Genomic DNA, 18656 nt, shown 5'->3' with positions numbered 1-18656 from the left:
AACTTGAGTTGTCATCTTGATGGAACTAGAGAGGAGAGGAGAGATCAGTCTTGTTGGGAGGCCATAGGTGTTGAGTCCTTAGAAGTGATTCCCATAGATAACTCCTTTCTGATGGGGATAAGGAGAGTACCTTCCCTAAAATTCTACTGTGTTCTGTTTCCAGGCTTTTGTCAAGCAGGAAAGGATTTGCGTTTGGTGTCACTGTGTATGGAGCAAATTGACATCCCAGCAGGATTCCTCCTGGTCGGGGCCAAGTCTCCCAATCTTCCTGAACATATCCTAGTTTGTGCTGTGGATAAGCGATTTCTACCAGATGACCATGGAAAAAATGCACTTTTAGGTGAGTGTTTAATGTCTGTAACACTCTTTTGAGGAGAAGGGAGTTTCAATGTTAATTGAAAATTATCAGAGAATTTTATATGTATGTCCCTGAATTTAGTTAGAGTTTAAGTGGTTTAGTTTCAAACAGGAAATATTTTTCTCTCATTAACTTAAATATATTTTACATTTTTTATTAACAAAAATTAGACATGCAAAATTTTTGAGAAAATTAAAAAACGGCATACAATTTATCAGAATTTAATATTTTAGGTCTGAGAGTAGAGTGTTTGTTTAGCAAGTGTAATGATCTTAGTTCACCCATGTAAAAAATTTGCATTTATTAAATAAAGTGACGTTTATTCTGTATAGTCACTGATCTGAACCAAATGTCAATTCTCAATTGTTTGTGAATCATTCACTTTGTAAGGTATTTGCAAATTTTCAGTACTACCTAATGTCTCATAGATATGATTAGTTTGAATGTAAAATATCTCCAACAGGAGGAAGACTAGAAAGGAGCATAATAATCAGAATGTCCTTATGTCTATGAAATTGTCATTCAGTAAAGTTTATATTAAGATGTCACACATAGGCTCTTGTGTCCGGGCACTGGTTCTGACTAGATAATGCTATTCTCAGAGGCAGGTAACCTTTAGGAGGTGGAGCCTGGCTGGAGGGCTACTGCAGAGTAATCAGGTGCCTCACACTACTGATACTCCAGCCAGGAGATGCTCCAACCTCTTCCTTCCTTAAGATGAATTGCATTCCTTGAACCATGAGCCTGAATGAACCATTCCTTTATGCTGTGTCTGTGTCAGTCTATCACAGTAACAAGAAAGGTAACTACTAATAGATGCTTCTCATTTTGTCAATTCACCTAAAATAACTCAGGATATATAAATGCTATGAAATATATAACAATATCTCAGAATTATTTTCTGGCTTAGATTCTTGGCTTTTTCACAACATAACTGTACTACATCATGAGAAAAAGATTTTGGGTTTTGGGTTGTTTTTGTTATTGTCTTGTTCTGAGATAGTGTCCTGGCTAGTTTTATGTCAACTTGACACAAACTAGAGTCATCTGAAAGGAAGGAACCTCAGTTACGAAAATGTCCCCCATAAGATATAGGGATAAGGCATTTGCTTGATTAGTAATTGGTGAGGAAGGCCCAGCCCATTGTGGGTGGTGACATCTCTGGGCTGGTGGTCCTGGGTTCTATAAAAAAGTAGGCTGATCAAGCCAGTGAGCAGCTCCCCTCCATGGGCTCTGCATCAGCTCCTTCCTCTGAGATCCTGCCCTGTTTGAGTTCCTGTCCTGACTTCCTTTAGTGATGGACCATGGTGTGAAAATATAAGTCAAATAAGCCCTTTCCTCCCCAACCTGCTTTGAGTCATGGTGTTTCACTGCAGTAATAGTAACCCTAACTAAGATAGGACAGATCTCACAGTGCAGACTTGGGTTGCCTGGATCTTGCTATAGAGACTACACTGGTCTCAAACTCATCAAGGTCTGCCTTTGCCTCCGTAGTGCTGGATTAAAGGTATGCGCCGTCACACCTAGCTGGTTTTGAATTTGTTTTGCAATAAAAAGACAAGTATATGACCTTTGATGTTATTTTGCTGCTGTTTCTCTAGAGGTTCTCAGAATTTCTTTTATTTAGATAGAATCATATATTTAAAGTACAAATATAAGTACAAAGAATTAAGCTGTATTGTTTGTGAGTTGATTTTTATTTTAGTTTTATGCAGTCATCCAAATTATACAATACCAGAAAGCCTTGAAAAACATCAATCAATATAGTATCTTAAGTCATAAAGTAACCCTAAATATAATATATAGAGGTCCCTTCCCTCCCACCCTTTCTTCCTTCCTTTCTTTCTCTTCTTTCTCTCTCTCTGTTTTTCTTTTTTCTTCCTTCTTTCCTTCCTTCCTTCCTTCCTTCCTTCTTTCCTTTCTTTCTTCCTTCCTTCAAGATCTTATTGTGTAGCCCTGACTGGCTTGGAACTCACTATGTGGACCTTGAGTTCACAAGAGATCCACTTGCCTCTGTCTTCCAAAGACTAGAATTATATGAAGGCTTCTTAAATTATAGTTCAGAGCCAAATATTGTTTAACATCTACTGGTCATTTTCATGTTTCAAAAGTGCCAAGAATACATAATGGGCACAGTTGCACACACCTATAATCCCAGCACTGGAGAGTAAAACAGATGAATCAAGAGTTCATGGTCACCCTGTGCTACATAATGAGACCTTGTCAAAAAAAATGAGGATAGAGGCCCTAGGTTTGTTCCTGGCACTGAACCAAAAATGGATTCATGTTCTTCTTTAAATGAAATTAATCACACAGTTTAGAACAGAAATCTAATGATAAATCTTATTAATTGTAGTAAATTAACAAGGAAGGTCCAAGCATTCATTTGTTAATTTCTTCAATCAATAGTAGTTATTCAGACTGTACCATGTAATGAAATTTAAGCTAAACTATGACATGGAGGAGAAATTATAAGGTATAGTCCTTTAATTCATATACTTAGGATTCATTGGTAATATAAAACAATTTGGGAAACATGTAACATTTTAAAAGCATGATAGTCTCTTGTAATGGATTAGATGAGGTATAGCTCTGACTCAAAACCCTAAAAAAATGTCTCATAATCCATCAATGGTTCTTCTTCATGACTAGAGGAAGCCTCATAATATAGAAAGCACCGTCAGATTTTGTATCTGTTGGTTAAATGGTTGGACAAACACAAGGATGGAAGATTAGATGGTTGAATGGACAAATAGATGGACTATTAGATATATGTATGTATGTATGTATGGATGGATAGAGGATGGATGGATGGATAGAGGATGGATGGATGGATGGATAGATGGATGGATGATGGATGGATAGAGGATGGATGATGGATGGATAGAGGATGGATGGATGGATGGATAGATGGATGGATGATGGATGGATAGAGGATGGATGATGGATGGATAGAGGATGGATAGATGGATGAATAGAGGATGGATGGATGGAATGATGGATGGATGGATGGAAGATGGATGGATAGAAGATGGATGGATAAAAGATGAAAGATGGATGAATAGAGGATGGATGGATGGATGGATGGATGGATAGAGGATGGATGGATGAATAGAGGATGGATGTATGAATAGAGGATGGGTGGATGGATGGATGGATGGATAGAGGATGGATGAATGGATAGAGGATGGATGGATGGATAGAGGATGGATGGATGGATGGATGGATGAATGGATGGATGGATGGCTAAATGTGTAGTTGGAGGGTTGGATGGTTGGATGTTTATAAATGCTTTGAATTGGGCTGAAAAATGGCTCAGCAGTTAAGAGCATTGCCTGCTCTTCCAAAGATCCTGAGTTCAATTCCCAGCAACCATGTGGTGGCTCACAACCATCTGTAATGAGGTCTGGTTTGCAGGCATACACCCAGACAGAATATTGTATACATAATAAATAAATATTTAAAAAAAATAAATAGGGGGCTGGTGAGATGGCCCAGAGGTTAAGAGCATTGCCTGCTCTTCCAAAGGTCCTGAGTTCAATTCCCAGCAACCACATGGTGGCTCACAACCATCTGTAATGGGGTCTGGTGCCCTCTTCTGGCCTGTAAACATACACACAGGCAGAATATTGTATACTATAATAAATAAATAAATAAAAATAAATAAATAAATGCTTTGAATTATTAGTATTCTCCAGTGGAGATATTATAAAATGTTCTTTTTATTCGTGTGGCCTTTCTATCTTTATCCTTGTTAATATATGCCAATTATAATATATATGGTTAATGTATATGGTTTAGGGGCTTGAAAATTGTGCCAGTTTGTCAGCAGTCTTCTTTTCAGTTATTGTAGACAGGTCTTTATACTGGATGCAGGGATCTTTGTCTTCACCCTTTGTTCATCTATCTGTATGACAGTATGTGTGTTCTATTCTCATCAGATGTGAGGAAAGGAACTCGCTGTCTTACTGGTCCTTCCATCTTTTGTGTATTAAAGGAGCTGACTTTTTTGTATTAAATGGCTGATTTTTCATAAAGCAGTACATGGTGTTTCTTAACCTCCCAGCTTTCTCCATTTCCTCCTGTCACATCTGCTCCAGCCAGGCCACTGAGAGTCTTATTTTGTTTAATGGTCTAAGGGATTGTTCAGACATTCAGTATAAAAGATTAAAGAAGCTCAGGTGAGTAAAGAAAAAAGGGGAATTTCATAGAGCTGTGTTTAGCTCTCACACGACCAGCAGTGTCCAGGAGCTCAGCTCTGCCTATGCGGCCCTCAACCTCCTCTCAGCTTATTCTCCCCAAGCCAGAGTTCATGTGTAGTTGGAACCAACCACATATGGGTTCCAATTTACAAACCTTTGCAAATCTAGGGTCCAGTACCATCTAGATAAAATTCTACAAGAGAGATTCTAACTGTCCCATCTTGGACCAGATACTTACTTGTCTCTGGGAACAAGACGCTGTGGTGAACCATGCAGAGAACCAGCAGTAGGAGCCACAAGGTTAAAAAAAAACTTTTTAGAATAATAAACAACAAGTAATTAATGATTACATAATTTTTAAGTAATGAAAAAATAAGCAGTGATATTTTGTTAAAGTTTTTATTGTTTATTCATTTTATAAAGTGACAAGTTTCATAAGCTGTTTCCATTTAGACATATCATAGTCTTTGACATTCACCCCCCACCCCCAGGCTGGGCTGTAGTGGTGGCTCAGGCCTTTAATCCCAGCACTTAGGAGGCAGAGGTCGGCAGATCTTTGTGAGTTTGAGGCCAGCCTGGTCTACAAAGCAAATTCCAGAACAGCTAGGACTGTTATAAAGAGAAACCCTATCTTGAAAAAATGAAAGAAAAAAGAAAGGAAGAGACTGAAGAGCTTTAGGACAAAAATTTCTTTCTCTTTTTTCCCCCCTTCCTTCTGCTCCACTTCTCCCTACTCCCTTCCTCCCTCCTTCTCCTCCCTCCTCCCTCCATCCCTCCCCTTTTCCCTCCTTCCTCTTCCTCCTTCCCCTTCTCAATGCTGGACCTCTGACTTGGTCTTCTGAAGCTAGGCATTCTATCTCTGATCTTAGTCCTCGGCCCCAGCCAGTTTTCCTGTCTTTGTATACTATATAAATTCTGTCACATGATACTTTTCATTTAGCCATTATCCTGTTATAGTAGCATTTAATTTATTCCCAGTCTCTTACTGTTAAAGATGACTCTACTGTTACTATAATTTGACTGTGAATTTCATGTTAAATAACAGTCTTGGAGCAATCTTAAATTACTTGATTCTTTTGAACATAAAATACCAGTTTACAAACATTGGTTTCTTTGCAATTGTATCTGAAGAATTTAAAATAAAAGAGAAAAGATGGAAAGATGGAGCGCATGGTGTGGGGGGCACTAAACCTTACCTTGTTTTCTTCCCTCTTCCAAAGTATTTCTGAATAGTTGAGACACTCTTGGTTCATAGACTATGAATATTTTTATACTTTCTGCATTTAGAAGTAGTGCATCAGCGTACAAGGCCACTAGTAACCTTGACTTTCCCCATTTCAGGGTTTTCTGGAAATTGTATTGGTTGTGGAGAGAGAGGGTTTCGATATTTCACGGAATTTTCCAACCACATTAACTTGAAGCTCACCACCCAGCCGAAGAAGCAGAAGCACTTGAAGTACTACCTAGTCAGGACCTCCCAGGGTGTGCTAGCAAAGGGGCCTCTCATCTGCTGGAAAGGTAATCAGATTCCAGGCGGGGGAGGGGAAGAGGGAGGGAAAGGGCTCTGGGTGGTGACCAGTGACCCTCACAGGGTTCAGAGTACAGGTGTGGGATAGGTAAACAGCTCAAGTTCAAAAGGCTGTTCAAAAATGGGAAGTCTTTGGGAGGTTGTTTGACTTATCCCTTGTTATAATTAACTGGAGCCTTTGAGTGTAGGAAAGAGCAAGTCTCTAGATTTGTCTTTAGAGAGCACTTGCAGCTCTGGGGTTGGGAAATAAATCCCGGTGCCTTTTCGTTTTCCTGAGTGTAAAATGTGCTCTTTGCTTTATTTCAGTTTGCCAGTAATTCTCACCAATCTACATTTTTTTCTATTTTTATTTTACCAAAAACATACCTCAAATAAGCAATCCAGTCTTCTGGATGCCTGAGGAAGTGCATGAGTGGGTTGGCAGTTGTGTCTCTTTGTAATTAGCAGCAGTTTAGAGGGCTACTTGGTAGGCAGTCACATCCTCAGGTGCTTGGTGGGAATCACCATGGTTTAATCACTGTCCTAAAGCAGTTTCTTCTGACGCTGACAACTTTTCTCTACAGAGTAATTGCTTGGTGTCTAACTATAGAATAGCATAAATCCAAATTCCAGGAGCATATTTGTCTCTGAGTCCTCCACCCTAATGACTCTCAGCTCCATTTGAGGAACATTGTATAACACCACAGGAAAGAAATGATCAGAGCTTCAATCTCACAACGACTGAACCTTAAGAACTTCATTCATAGTTCTTTATCCTGGTAAAAGTTAAAGAATTTTCCTCTAGAAAGTCTTCTTGAATACCATAAACCTTAAAAACTTGATAAATGCCATATCTCTATTTTTTCTAACGTTTTTCCTTAGCTTTTGTTTTGCTTGTATAAATATGTTTAACTTCCTGGTGCTAAGAGAATTTCTCTTTCTAGTGTCTCCCTTCACTGTTCCAGGGACAAACTTCTGTGTTAGGCTTGTTGGTGAGCACCTTTGCCCTCTGACCCTCTGAGCCACCTCATTGGCCTTTTTTTTTTTTTTTTTTTTTAAGACAGAGATTTTCTGTGTAACAGTCCTGGCTATCCCAGAACTTGCTTTGTAGACCAGACTGGCCCCAAACTCACTGAGATCTGCCTGCCTTTGCCTCCTGAGTGCTGGGATTAAAAGCGTGAGCCACTATTGCCTGACTCACTGGCCATTTTTTAAAGTAGGCTCATATTTACCGCAGTTTTTATTTTGGAACTTAAATTGTATTATTTACCTATACAACATCACATAATATCGATATGCACATATACATGTAATACAATCCCTTGAGAAGGTCATAGTGTAGGGTGCTTCGACCTTTGCATGTCTCATTCCCACGGAGACTTTCTTTAGAACCTTTGTAATCCTGTCATACAGCCATTTACATCTCTAGTTCACGTGCTGCTTTTTGAGACTAGTAATGGTAAATTTAGCTGGAACTTGAAGTCCAAGAGACTGTCACAGTGTTCACTGAATCAGCACACAGTACAATAACAATCATATCAGAGCCCTGTTAAGGAAAAATAAGAAAAGGGCAGCTCTGCCGGCAAAAAAAAAAAAAAAGTCCAATAAAGTCAAATAAAACCAAATCAAAATGCCCATCGTTTTATTAAGTAAGGCGCTCTCGGGTGGCAGGAGACAAGACAGCAGGGAGCCCATGCAAACCCGAAACCACGTGTTTCTCCTCTGGGAACCCATTTAAATATCCTGTGGAAGTGGTCCTGACCCCATCCCGGGGGAGGAGTTAGGACCTGGCATGCTGGGATTTGGAGTCCAGACCAAAGCAACTCCCAGGCCAGGGAGTCTGGGATGGGTGCCAGGGGCTGGGGGCTATGCTCCCAACTTAACAAACCCCATTAATATCAGACACTTAATGTAAATATTGCCACTACATTATCAATAATTTCTTACCTATTTCCTTTAATAAGAATTGAGAGTAATAATAATTTGCTTAATCCCAGCACTCAGGAGGCAGAGGTAGGCAGAAGTCAGTGAGTTTAAGGCATGCTTGGTCTACAGAACGAGTGCTAGGAAAGGCTCCAAGCTACAGAGAAACCCTATCTCAAAAAAAAAGTAAATAAATAATAGTAATAATAATTTGCTTCTAATTTTTATCTTTATCTATACAGTTTTTATTTCTCTGGTGTTTGAATATTCATTCAAATTGAGTAGAAACGTCTGGAAGCAGACTAGATGGATTAAAATTGCTATTGTATATTTAAATAAATTATGAACAAGAAGTTACATGGTATCCCAAAAGCTCAATATATTTTTATAATTATTGACATTTTCGCCTCTGTCTTACCCATAAAACTAACAAGACAGTGTTGGTTATTGGCACTTTTCTTGTGGAAACTAATCTGTGAGCCATAGAATTGTGCTAGTTCTTTGCCTTAAACATATCATCTGGCTTAGGAAGAACTTACCAGTCTGCACAGACTATTGGAACAATAATTAGGGAAGCTGCCACCATTCAAGAAGCAGAGATTTGTTCAGAAATCTTATGGATTAGTCCCTATTGCCAGTAAAATAAAAACTACCTTCTTCCTATCTGTTTTTACTCCCTTCCAGAATGTAGAAGCCGACAATCTTCTGCTGTTTGCCACTCCACTAAACCTATTCCTTCAGTGCCATCAACTGTGGCTCCAGAAAATGGAGCAGCTAATGGATACAAAGCAGGCTTTACTCAAACAGGTATGAAGTAGTTTTATGTTATTGCAAGGACAGATATATGTTTAAGGAAGCATTTTTAAATTTGCTTTGCTGGTTTGAGTGAGACATTTTCAGATAAAATACTATTTGAGTATTACTAAGATACCATTTGAGTTACTCTTATAGTAAGAATCCAGCATTGAGATGGCTAAGTCTCTGGGGAACCAGGACTTATTTACATCTCAATAGTCCTACCAATATAGACAGTGAATGGAGAGAAAAACTGATGGTTGGCAGAAAATTTAGCTTAAGCATAGAGTGGGATGCCAGGGACTCTGGCAGTAGAGTATGTAGAAATCAGACATCACAGCTATGGTGTAGCACTTACTGGAATACATTCATGAAGACTAGAGTCCTAGGATAGACCTCCATTTAAACCCTGAGATAACTCAAATACTTGCCCTTAGAATTCAGGGAACCCCATGGAAGAGGAGGCACAAAGAGTGTAAGAGCCAGAGGGGACAGAGGACACCAAGAAAGCAAGGCCTCTAAAGGACAAACACACACAAACCCGTGAGATGACAAAAGAGAACAACACACTTGCTGAATATGAGACAAGGCTCCTGGAGGGATGGTATATCTCAGTGGATGAAGCCAGGAGCTGGTTTTCAATGCTACCAGACAGAAGCTCAGTTACAAATAACTAGATAAAAATCTTTTTTTGTGGTGTTTAGCACATTTTCTATTAAATCTTTTTATTTATTTTACATACCAACCACAGTTTCCCATCTCTCTTCTCTTCCTGTTCCCTCCCCCCACCTCACATCTATTCCCCCCCCCCACACACACACATCCACTCCTCCACCCTTGGGGATTAACAAAGCATGTCGTATCAAGTTGAGGAAGGACCATCTCCTCCCTTCCCCACATCCTCCACCCCCACATCAAGACTGGGTGAGACAACCCAGCATGGGAAATAGGTACCAAAAAGCCAGCTCATGCACCAAGGACTGGTCCTGATCCCAGTGCTAGGTGCCCCACAAACAGATCAAGCTCCATAACTGTTATCCATTTGCAGAGAGCCTAGGTCAGTCTCATGCAGCTCGCTAGCTGCCAGTCCAGAGTTTGGGAGCTCCCACTGGCTCAGGTCAGGGTTTCCCCATCATGATAGACCCCCTTGTTTGTACAATCCCTTCTCTGTCTCATCAACTAGACTCCCAGAACTCGAACTAATGCTTGACTGTGGATTTCTGCATCTGCTTCCATCAATTGCTAGATGAAGGCTCTCTGTTGACAATTAAGATAGTGACCATTCTGATTATTGGGGGTCAGTTCAGGCACCCTCTCCACTATTGCTATGAGTTTTAGCAACAGTCATCCTTGTGCATTCCTGAGAGTTTCCCTGGCACTAGGTTTCTCCCTAACTCCAAAATAGCCTCGACTATCAAGCTATCTTTCATTACTTTTCCCCTCTGTCCCACTCCCAACACAACCAACCCAATCCCTCTTGTTCCCATCCCCCCATCCCTTCCTGTTTCCTGGCCATGCAGACCCTAAATAATCACACAGTAACTTTATTAATTGCAAGACTGTTTGGCCAATAGCTTAGGCATATTTTTAGCTAGCGCTTACACCTTAAATTAACCCATTTCTATTATTTTATGTTTTACCATGAGGCTCATGGTTTGCCAGTAAGGTTCCCAAGTGTCTATCTCCTTCAGTGGCTACATGGTGTCTCCTTGACTCCACCTACTCTCTCTCTCTATTACTTCCAGCCTGGCTATATTCTGCCCTGCAATTGGCCCAAAACAGCTTTTTTATTAACCAATGGTAATTAAACATATTCACAGCATATAGAAGGGAATCCCACATCACCTCCCCTTTTCTGTCTAAATAAAAAGGAAGGTTTTAACTTTAACATAGCAAGATTACATACAACAAAATAGTTATCAAGCAAGAGTTATAGTTATAATATTTATATCTACTTTATCTTTTATCATAACTAAGGAAAACTATAATTATAACTATCTATTCTTTAACTCCATCAAAGACCCCAGAAGTTAACCTAAGTTAACAGGAAGTGCATTTTAAGCAACTTCCAAAATACTAGAATTGACAGAGACAGCTCACTGCCTTGGCAGTCACCCAAAGTTCTTCTGTAACATTGGGGCATCCATCTTTAGCCTACAGGCCCATAGTATCTGGCAGATTTTTCCATGAAGTGTGAAATTTCAAAGACAGTTATGCCTATATTGGCAGTTTGTCAGTCACATTCTTCTGTGTCCTGCAGAATGTCTGAAGCAAGAACCCTGAAGGACTTACTATCTTACCTTTTTTAGGCAACTTCAGCATTTGTTATTCTGTGGGTCCCACATGTCTAGTTTATATAGCATACCCTCAAGCAATCCAGGCAAGCGCAGTTTCTTGCCCAAATGACTAGCTTTGTCACATAGAAGACAAATTCCATAACAAGTTTCTTCAATGTTCATCGTCTTTTTGAAGTAGATTGGTGCTGCCAGGAGCAGATGTGTCTCATTGTCATGAAAAGTACTAAGTTCTTAAAACATTTTAAATGCCATATTCTGTAGTCTTTGAAAGATCTGAAGAATATCTATCCATCTGAAATACATCTCTGTACATCTATAAAACCTAACTAACATGACTACAAACTTGACTATTATAGATAATTATCTATTAACCTATATTTCTTAATTATACATTACATTTTTAATGCCATAATCAAGAGCAGAAATACATATACATAACATAACAAAATTGACCTTAAGACCAAGAGCCATACCAATGCAAAACATTTATCTCTATAGCATATCCCCCTTTAAATGTAAACAAACACTTATAAACAATTATTTAGGGAATTCGGGCATTGCTTTTTAGACCATTTTCTGATGATTTGAGGATGCTGTTAATCATGGGGTCTCCTATGTGATCCATCTCAGCCAGCAGTCCTGAAGCTGTGATGGATGTTGGACCATTTGGGTCATTGTTTCAGGGGATCTTATTAGATCAAACCATATTAGCCAGTAAGGAATCCACAGCTTTTTATTATCTGTGGAAACAAAAGCAGAACCTCTTTTTCAAAGCAACATATCCTTAGATCCAAATTTTGAAGTCAAGATACCTTTAAAGTATATATGTTGGTTTAACTTAGCAGCCTTCAAAATCAAATCTCTCCGTAGTCAAAAAATTTAAAGAAAACACAGTAATATATATAATCCAGACTCCGTGTATAATTCATCTTTACATGGCTTGTTTTCTTTTTACTCCTTAATCTATGACTGTCTGTATACTGTTTCTTTAAAGACTTTGTCTTATTGTTTTCTTTAAAAAACTATTTTTTTATAATTGTCTATTCTCTCTCTCTCTCTCTCTCTCTCTCTTTCTCTCTCTTTCTCTCTCTCTCTCTCTCTCAAGCCCATGTATATTTTTAAGCACACTGTGACCCATTCAGAGGTTTATTTGTGTCTGGATTTTTCTTTATTGCATATCTGTAATTATTTTCTGATCAGGAGCACTTTTAAAATGGTAAGCAACTTAGTTGCGGTGGTCCTGGATGCTGGTTCCACCTCTCTCTGCCTTTTAATATGGTGGAGGCTCTGGGACTGCCAGGTGGGAGCTGTCCTCGTCACTTTAACTCTGGATAACACCATGTAGCATAGAAACACTTTTTATCTAAGTAAAATCTAAAACTGTCATGCAGCACACTGCGTGGCCTGGATGTGGGAATCAGCCATGATCTCCTGCCTGTGTACTCCTAGGATACTTGATCCTGCCACCTGACCTGGTAGGGAGTGCTGCGCCATGGGCATGATCTCAGCTACTTTCCTCCCAACTCCAGTGGGCACACAAGAACCTAGACCCAAAGTGGATGGTGGGCATCAGCCACAAATGTTTGGGTACCATTCTGTGGGCAGAGATTGTTTGTCCATTCCCAGCTGCCCAGACCTGAAATAATCATAAAGAAACTATATTAGTTGCAATGCTGTTTGGCCAATAGCTTAAACGTATTTTTAGCTAGCTCTTACATCTTAAATTAATTCATTTCTATTGTTTTATATTTGCCACAAGGTTTGTGGTTTACCAGTAAGATTCCCGTGTGTTTGTCTCCTTGACTCCACCTACTCTCTCTATATATCCCTTCCATCCTGGCTATATTCTGCCCTACAATAGGCCCAAAGAAGTTTCTTTATTAACCAATGGTAATATAACATATTCACAGCATAAAGAGAGGAATCTCCATCACCCTCCCCTCTACCAACTCCAACTCTACCTCCAGTTACCCAGGAGATCTTATCTACTTCCCCTTTCCAGGAAAATCCATGCATCCCTCTTAATGTCCTCTTAGTTACCTATCTTTTCTGGGGATATGGATTGTAGCCTGGTTTTCTTTTTTTTTTTTTACACCTAATATTTACTTAAGAATGAGTACATATCATGTTTGTCTTTCTGGGTCTGGATTATCTCTCTCAGGATGATTTTTTCCATCCATTTGCCTGCAAATTTCATGATGCCATTGTTTTTTACTACTGAGTAATAACCCATTATGTAAATGTGCCACATTTTCTTTATGTATTCTTTGGTTGAGAAGCATCTAGGCTGTTTTCAGGTTCTGGCTATTACAAATAATGATGCTAAGAACATAGTTGAGCAAGTGTCCTTGTGGTATGACTGAGCATCCTTTGGGTATATGCCCAAGATTGTTATAACTGGGTCTTGAAATAAATTGATTCCCAATTTTCTAAGAAATCACCATACTGATTTCCAAAGTGGCTGTAGAAGTTTGCACTCCCACCAGCAGTGGAGAAGTGTTCCCCTTACTCCATATCCTCTCCAACATAGGCTGTCATTAGTGTTTTTGACCTTAGCCATTCTGACAGGTATAAGATGGTATCTCAGTGATGTTCTGATTTTTATTTCCCTAGTACCGAAGGATGTTAAGTGTATCTCGGCCATTTGAGATTCTTCTGTTGAAAATTCTCTGTTTAAATCTGTACCCCATTTTTATATTGGAGTATTTGGTATTTCGATGTCTAGTTCCTTGAGTTCTTTATATATATTGGTGATCAGTCCTCTGTCAGGTGTAGGACTGATTAAAATCTTTTCCCATTCTGTAGGCTGCTGTTTTGTCTTGTTGGCTGTGTCCTTTGCCTTATAGAAGTTTCTCAGTTTCAGGAGGTCTCGTTTGTTAATTGTCTATCTCAGTGTCTGTGCTCATGGTGCTATATTCAGGAAGTTGTTTCCTGTGCCAATATGTTCGAGACTACTTCCCACTTTCTCTTCTATTAGGTTCAGTGTAATTGGATTTATGTTGAGGTCTTTGATCTACTTGGGATTTAATTTTGTGTAGAGCGATAGATATGGATCTATTTGCATTCCTCAACATGTGAACATCCCATTATGCCAGCACTGTTTATTGAAGATATTTTCTTTTTTCCATTGTATAAGTTTGGTTTCTTTATCAAAAATCAGATGTTCATAAATATGGGGATTTACATCAGGGTCTTTGATTCAATTCTATTGTTCAACCTGTCTGTTTTTATGCCAATACTATGCTTTATTATTATTATTATTGTTGTTGTTGTTGCCACCAATATTCAGCAAAATCTGCCTAATCCTAAATAAAAATGTCTAACTTTTAAGCTGTCCAGGATATTTAGATAGAGCCTATAACCAAAGATGGCAGACTTTTTCTTTCTAAAATAAATGAAGGAAGATCATATTACTAGCTAGTCAAGAAAGAAGAAGGTTGGCATCCGGCTCTTGGCATTAAAAGGGCAGCCTTCACTATGTCAGCAACAGGCCTGCATGGCTGTCCTAGAATATGGTTTTAGTGATTTGATGGGTCTATGGTATGTTATCTGCCCTTAGACCTTGGAGATAAAACAATGAAAAATTAAAACTATAGTGTCAAAAATCAACATTTATTTCATTCCAATAAGTACATATTAAGTGTTTGTGTTCTGAGAACCTTATCAGATGTGTCAGGGTTCCAAGACTTGACTAAGAACTCCCATGAGTTAAAACCATTCATAGAAGGGATTAAAACACAATAAACCATGCCAGTTTCACTACAAGGTGGCCTGACATATAAATAGCAAGTTGTCCCCGAAAATAATGAAGAATTAAAATGTCATAAGCACTAATATAATCTTAATTATCCCAGGAAATATATTTTGAAAACATTTTTGTTATGAAAGAAGAAGTCAGACTTTCGCAAAGATTCAGGCTTCATCAAAGGATCCCCGAGTATCCTGAGGAGACATGAGCTAGAAAGGGAGAGAAGGTCACAGGATGACTCACAGGAAACACAAGTGGCCAGATACTATTTCAATATTCTTGTGTGGGGTTTAAGAGGTGTTTTGATCATGAAATTCATTGTTAGCCAATTTAGGTGCAATCCAGATAGGTTACTACAAGAAAATGCTTTTCTATAGGGCATCATCATATTGAAGATTTTCATACTGATTCACTTATGTGTGCAGATGTACCAACTATTACTCCTTCTGATATAAGGATGGAATAGGCTGTAAGAATTTCCTGTTAGCAGTAGGGTAGCATGGCAAATGTTAGGTATATCTTGTTTTCCTGGTAGATTAAGATTCACCTCCCTGTAGATAATTGGACCACTGGTAGGTTTCTTATGCTGAAATGTGAATGCTCATGGTGCAGTATTGGAGGGAGGAATTCACTTACAATCTCTATGACTCTGTCTTGAGTTCCCCTGTCAAGCTCCGGCTGTTCTAGCTTGGGGCTGCTCATCCCCTGCATATTTTCATGCAGCAATTTTGTGTCACTGACTATTTCAATTCTAGTCACCAATCCTAGAGGATTATTTTGCCATAAGGTGGCTGTGTCTTTGATTACCTACATTATATACACGTCTCCCCACAAACACATGTTATAATCAGGACAAGAATTGAAGAACAGATAAAGAAGCATTTCCTAACCTAAAGTCTTTAAATTTCTGTATTTCTTTTAAAACCTTTATGGTTATAACTCTTGCAGTTCAGTCAAGGAAACATTTTGAGTTAATTTTTGTGGATGGTATGAGGTGAGATTCCCAGTTGATATTTTATATGTGACTTTCCAGTTGCTGCAGACCATTTGATAAGGGAGGGATGGTGTATTTTGGCTTACGGTTTTAAGAGGTTTGGTCTATGATTGTTTGACCTCATAGGGTAAGACAGACTATCACAACAGCAGGAATGTGTGGGTAGAGAAAGCTGTTTATTCCATAGCCAGCCAGGAAACAGAGATTGACTTGTTTCCTCAACCCAAGTCTCTCTTCCCAAAGTTCCCATACCTCCCTCAAACAGAGCCACCAACTGGGGAACCACAAACCACAAACCCATAGGGACATTTCAAATTCAACATTCTACCACTGGCTCTTTCCCCAAAAAGGTACATGGCCCTCTCTTAATATAAAATGCATTTATTGTAGTTCCAAAGTCCCCATAAACATAAGTTCTAATGTTGCTCTGAAGTATAAGTCTAAAATTCCTACTGTATTACAAGCTAGTCTGCCATGGACCCCTCTAAAATCAAAATAAATTATATACTTTTAATATTCAGTGGCACAGAAAGAATATTCTTATTTTAAAGGGAAGAAGAAGACTATAGAAATAAGAAATGTCAAAGAAGACTTAGAGAAACATAGAAACATAATGGGGCAAACACTGAATCCTGTAGCTCCATGTATGGCATACAATGCCATAATTAAGCTCCAGCAGGTTTGTGCAACCCTGTCCTATGGCCTTGGTATTTGCAGACCATATGGCTTTCTCTTGTGAACTGTGTCCACTTGTTGCTTTCAGCTTTCCTTAGCTTAGCAGATATTCTTTGTGTTTGTCATTTCTATAATTCTGGAATATCCATTGCAGCAGGGATTTTACCCTGATAGCTTTATATATCATTATCTTAGAGACTCGCTGAAGGGGATCCAACCTTGCTACCCATTGCCTAGACCCATAGGCTTATCTCTGGAATCTTAGTAGAAGTTAGGATGACCCCAGTAACCTTTGCATTCTTTATGCCTAAAAAAACATAGAGTCAACAAAGTCTGTCACACCATTTGGACAGGAACAAGGCCCTCCCCCCTGTATCTAGACTTACCAAGGTCCCTAGGGAATGTACTCCAAAAAGCTAGATCATACACTTCGGATAAATACTGGTTCCACTGCTAGTGGCCCCACAAACTTCCCAAGACACACAACTGTCACCAACATTCAAAAGGCCTAGCCTCAGTCTTATACAGGTTCCCCAGGTCTCAGTCCAGAGTCAGTGAGCTCCCACTAGCTCGGGTCAGCTGTCTCTGTGGGTTTTCTCACCATGGTCTTGACCCCTTTGCCCATGTTATCACTCCTCCCTCCCTATGGCTGGACTCCAGGAGTTCGACCCACTGCTTAGCTGTGGATCTTTGCATCTGCTTCCATCAGTTACTGGATGAAGTTTCTATGATGACAGTTAAGGTAGTCTGATTGCAGGGGAAGGGTAGTTCAGTCCCCCTCTCCACTATTGCTTAAATTCTTAACTGGGGTCATCCTTGTGGATTCCTGGGAGTTTCCCTAGTGCCTGGTTTCTCGCTAACCCAATAATGGCTCCCTTTTTCAAGGTGTCTCTTTCCTTGCTCTCCCTCTCTGCCCTTCACCTAACTCCACCTCCTCCATCCCTCATGTTCTCCTCCCTTCTCCCCTCCCCACTTCCCCACCATCCTCCTCTGGCTCCCTATGTAGCCATTTTACTAAAGAGGGCTTGTCTACTTCCCCTTGTGGGGAGGAATCCATGTATGTCTCTTAGGGTTCTCCATGTTTCTTGTCTTCTCTGAGATTGTGATCCATAAGCTGGTTATTCTTTGCTTTATGTCTAATAATGAGTGAGTACATACTGTGTCTTTTTATGTCTGAGTTACCTCATTAAGGATTTTTTTTTTAGTTCCATCCATTTGCCTGCAAATTTCAAGATGTCATTGTTGTTTACTGCTGAGTAGTAATCCATACTATAAACGCACCACATTTTCTTTATCCATTCTTCAGTTGGGGGCATCTAGGTTGTGTACAGGTTCTGGCTATTACCAACAATACTGCTATGATCAATAGTTGAACAAATGTCTTTGTGATATGGGTCTGCAGCCCTTGGGTATATGCCCAAGATTAGTATTGCTGGGTCTTGAGGTAGATTGATTCCCAATTTTCTGAGAAACTGCCATACTGATTTCCAAAGAGAGATTGTACAAGTTTGCATTCCCACCAGCAATGGATGAATGTTCCCCTTACTTTGCATCCTCTCCAGCATAAGTTATCATTGGTATTTTTGATCTTAGCCATTCTGACAGGTATAAGAGGATATCTCAGAGTTGTTTTGATTTGCATTTCCCTCATGACTAAGGATGTTGAGTGATTCCAGAAGTACCTTTCGGCCATTTGAGATTCCTCTGTTGACAATTCTCTGTTTAGATCTGTACCCCCCTTTTTAATTGGATTATTTGATATTTTAGTATCTAGTTTCTTGAGTTCTTTGTATATTTTTAAGATCAGCCTTCAGTTCGATGTGGAGTTGGTAAAGATTTTCTTCCCATTCTGCAAGTTACTGTTTTATCTTGTTAACTGTGTCCTTTGTCTTACAGAAGCTTCTCAGTTTCAGGAGATCCCATTTATTAATTGTTGCTCTCAGTGTCTATACTACTGGGGTTATATTTAGAAACTAGTCTCCTGTGACCAGTTCCCACTTTTTCTACTTCCCACTTTTTCTTCTATAAGGTTCAGTGTGGCTAGATTTATATTGAGGTCTTTGATCCATTTGGACTTGAGTTTTGTGCATAGGGATAGATACAGATCTATTTGTATTCTTCTACATGTTGATGTCCAATTATGCCAGCACCATTTGT

At 39.3% G+C, this 18656-nt stretch overlaps 1 protein-coding gene across 1 annotated transcript in view; it reads left to right on the top strand.

Moving 5' to 3' along the window:
- The window catches only part of Greb1l (GREB1 like retinoic acid receptor coactivator), a 248490-nt gene that overhangs the window by 139905 nt on the left and 89929 nt on the right, over window positions 1-18656 (top strand). Inside the window, 3 exon segments of the mRNA XM_048447985.3 lie at window positions 164-340; window positions 5902-6078; window positions 8675-8797. Of these exon segments, the coding sequence (XP_048303942.3) occupies window positions 164-340; window positions 5902-6078; window positions 8675-8797 (477 nt within the window).

Source organism: Myodes glareolus, chromosome 13 (genome assembly GCF_982192425.1).
Source record: "Myodes glareolus chromosome 13, mMyoGla1.1, whole genome shotgun sequence".
In the NCBI taxonomy this organism is placed as follows: Eukaryota; Metazoa; Chordata; class Mammalia; order Rodentia; family Cricetidae; genus Myodes; species Myodes glareolus.
The sequence above is the reverse complement of the archived record's forward strand: the minus strand, read 5'-3'. Positions and strand labels throughout refer to the sequence as shown.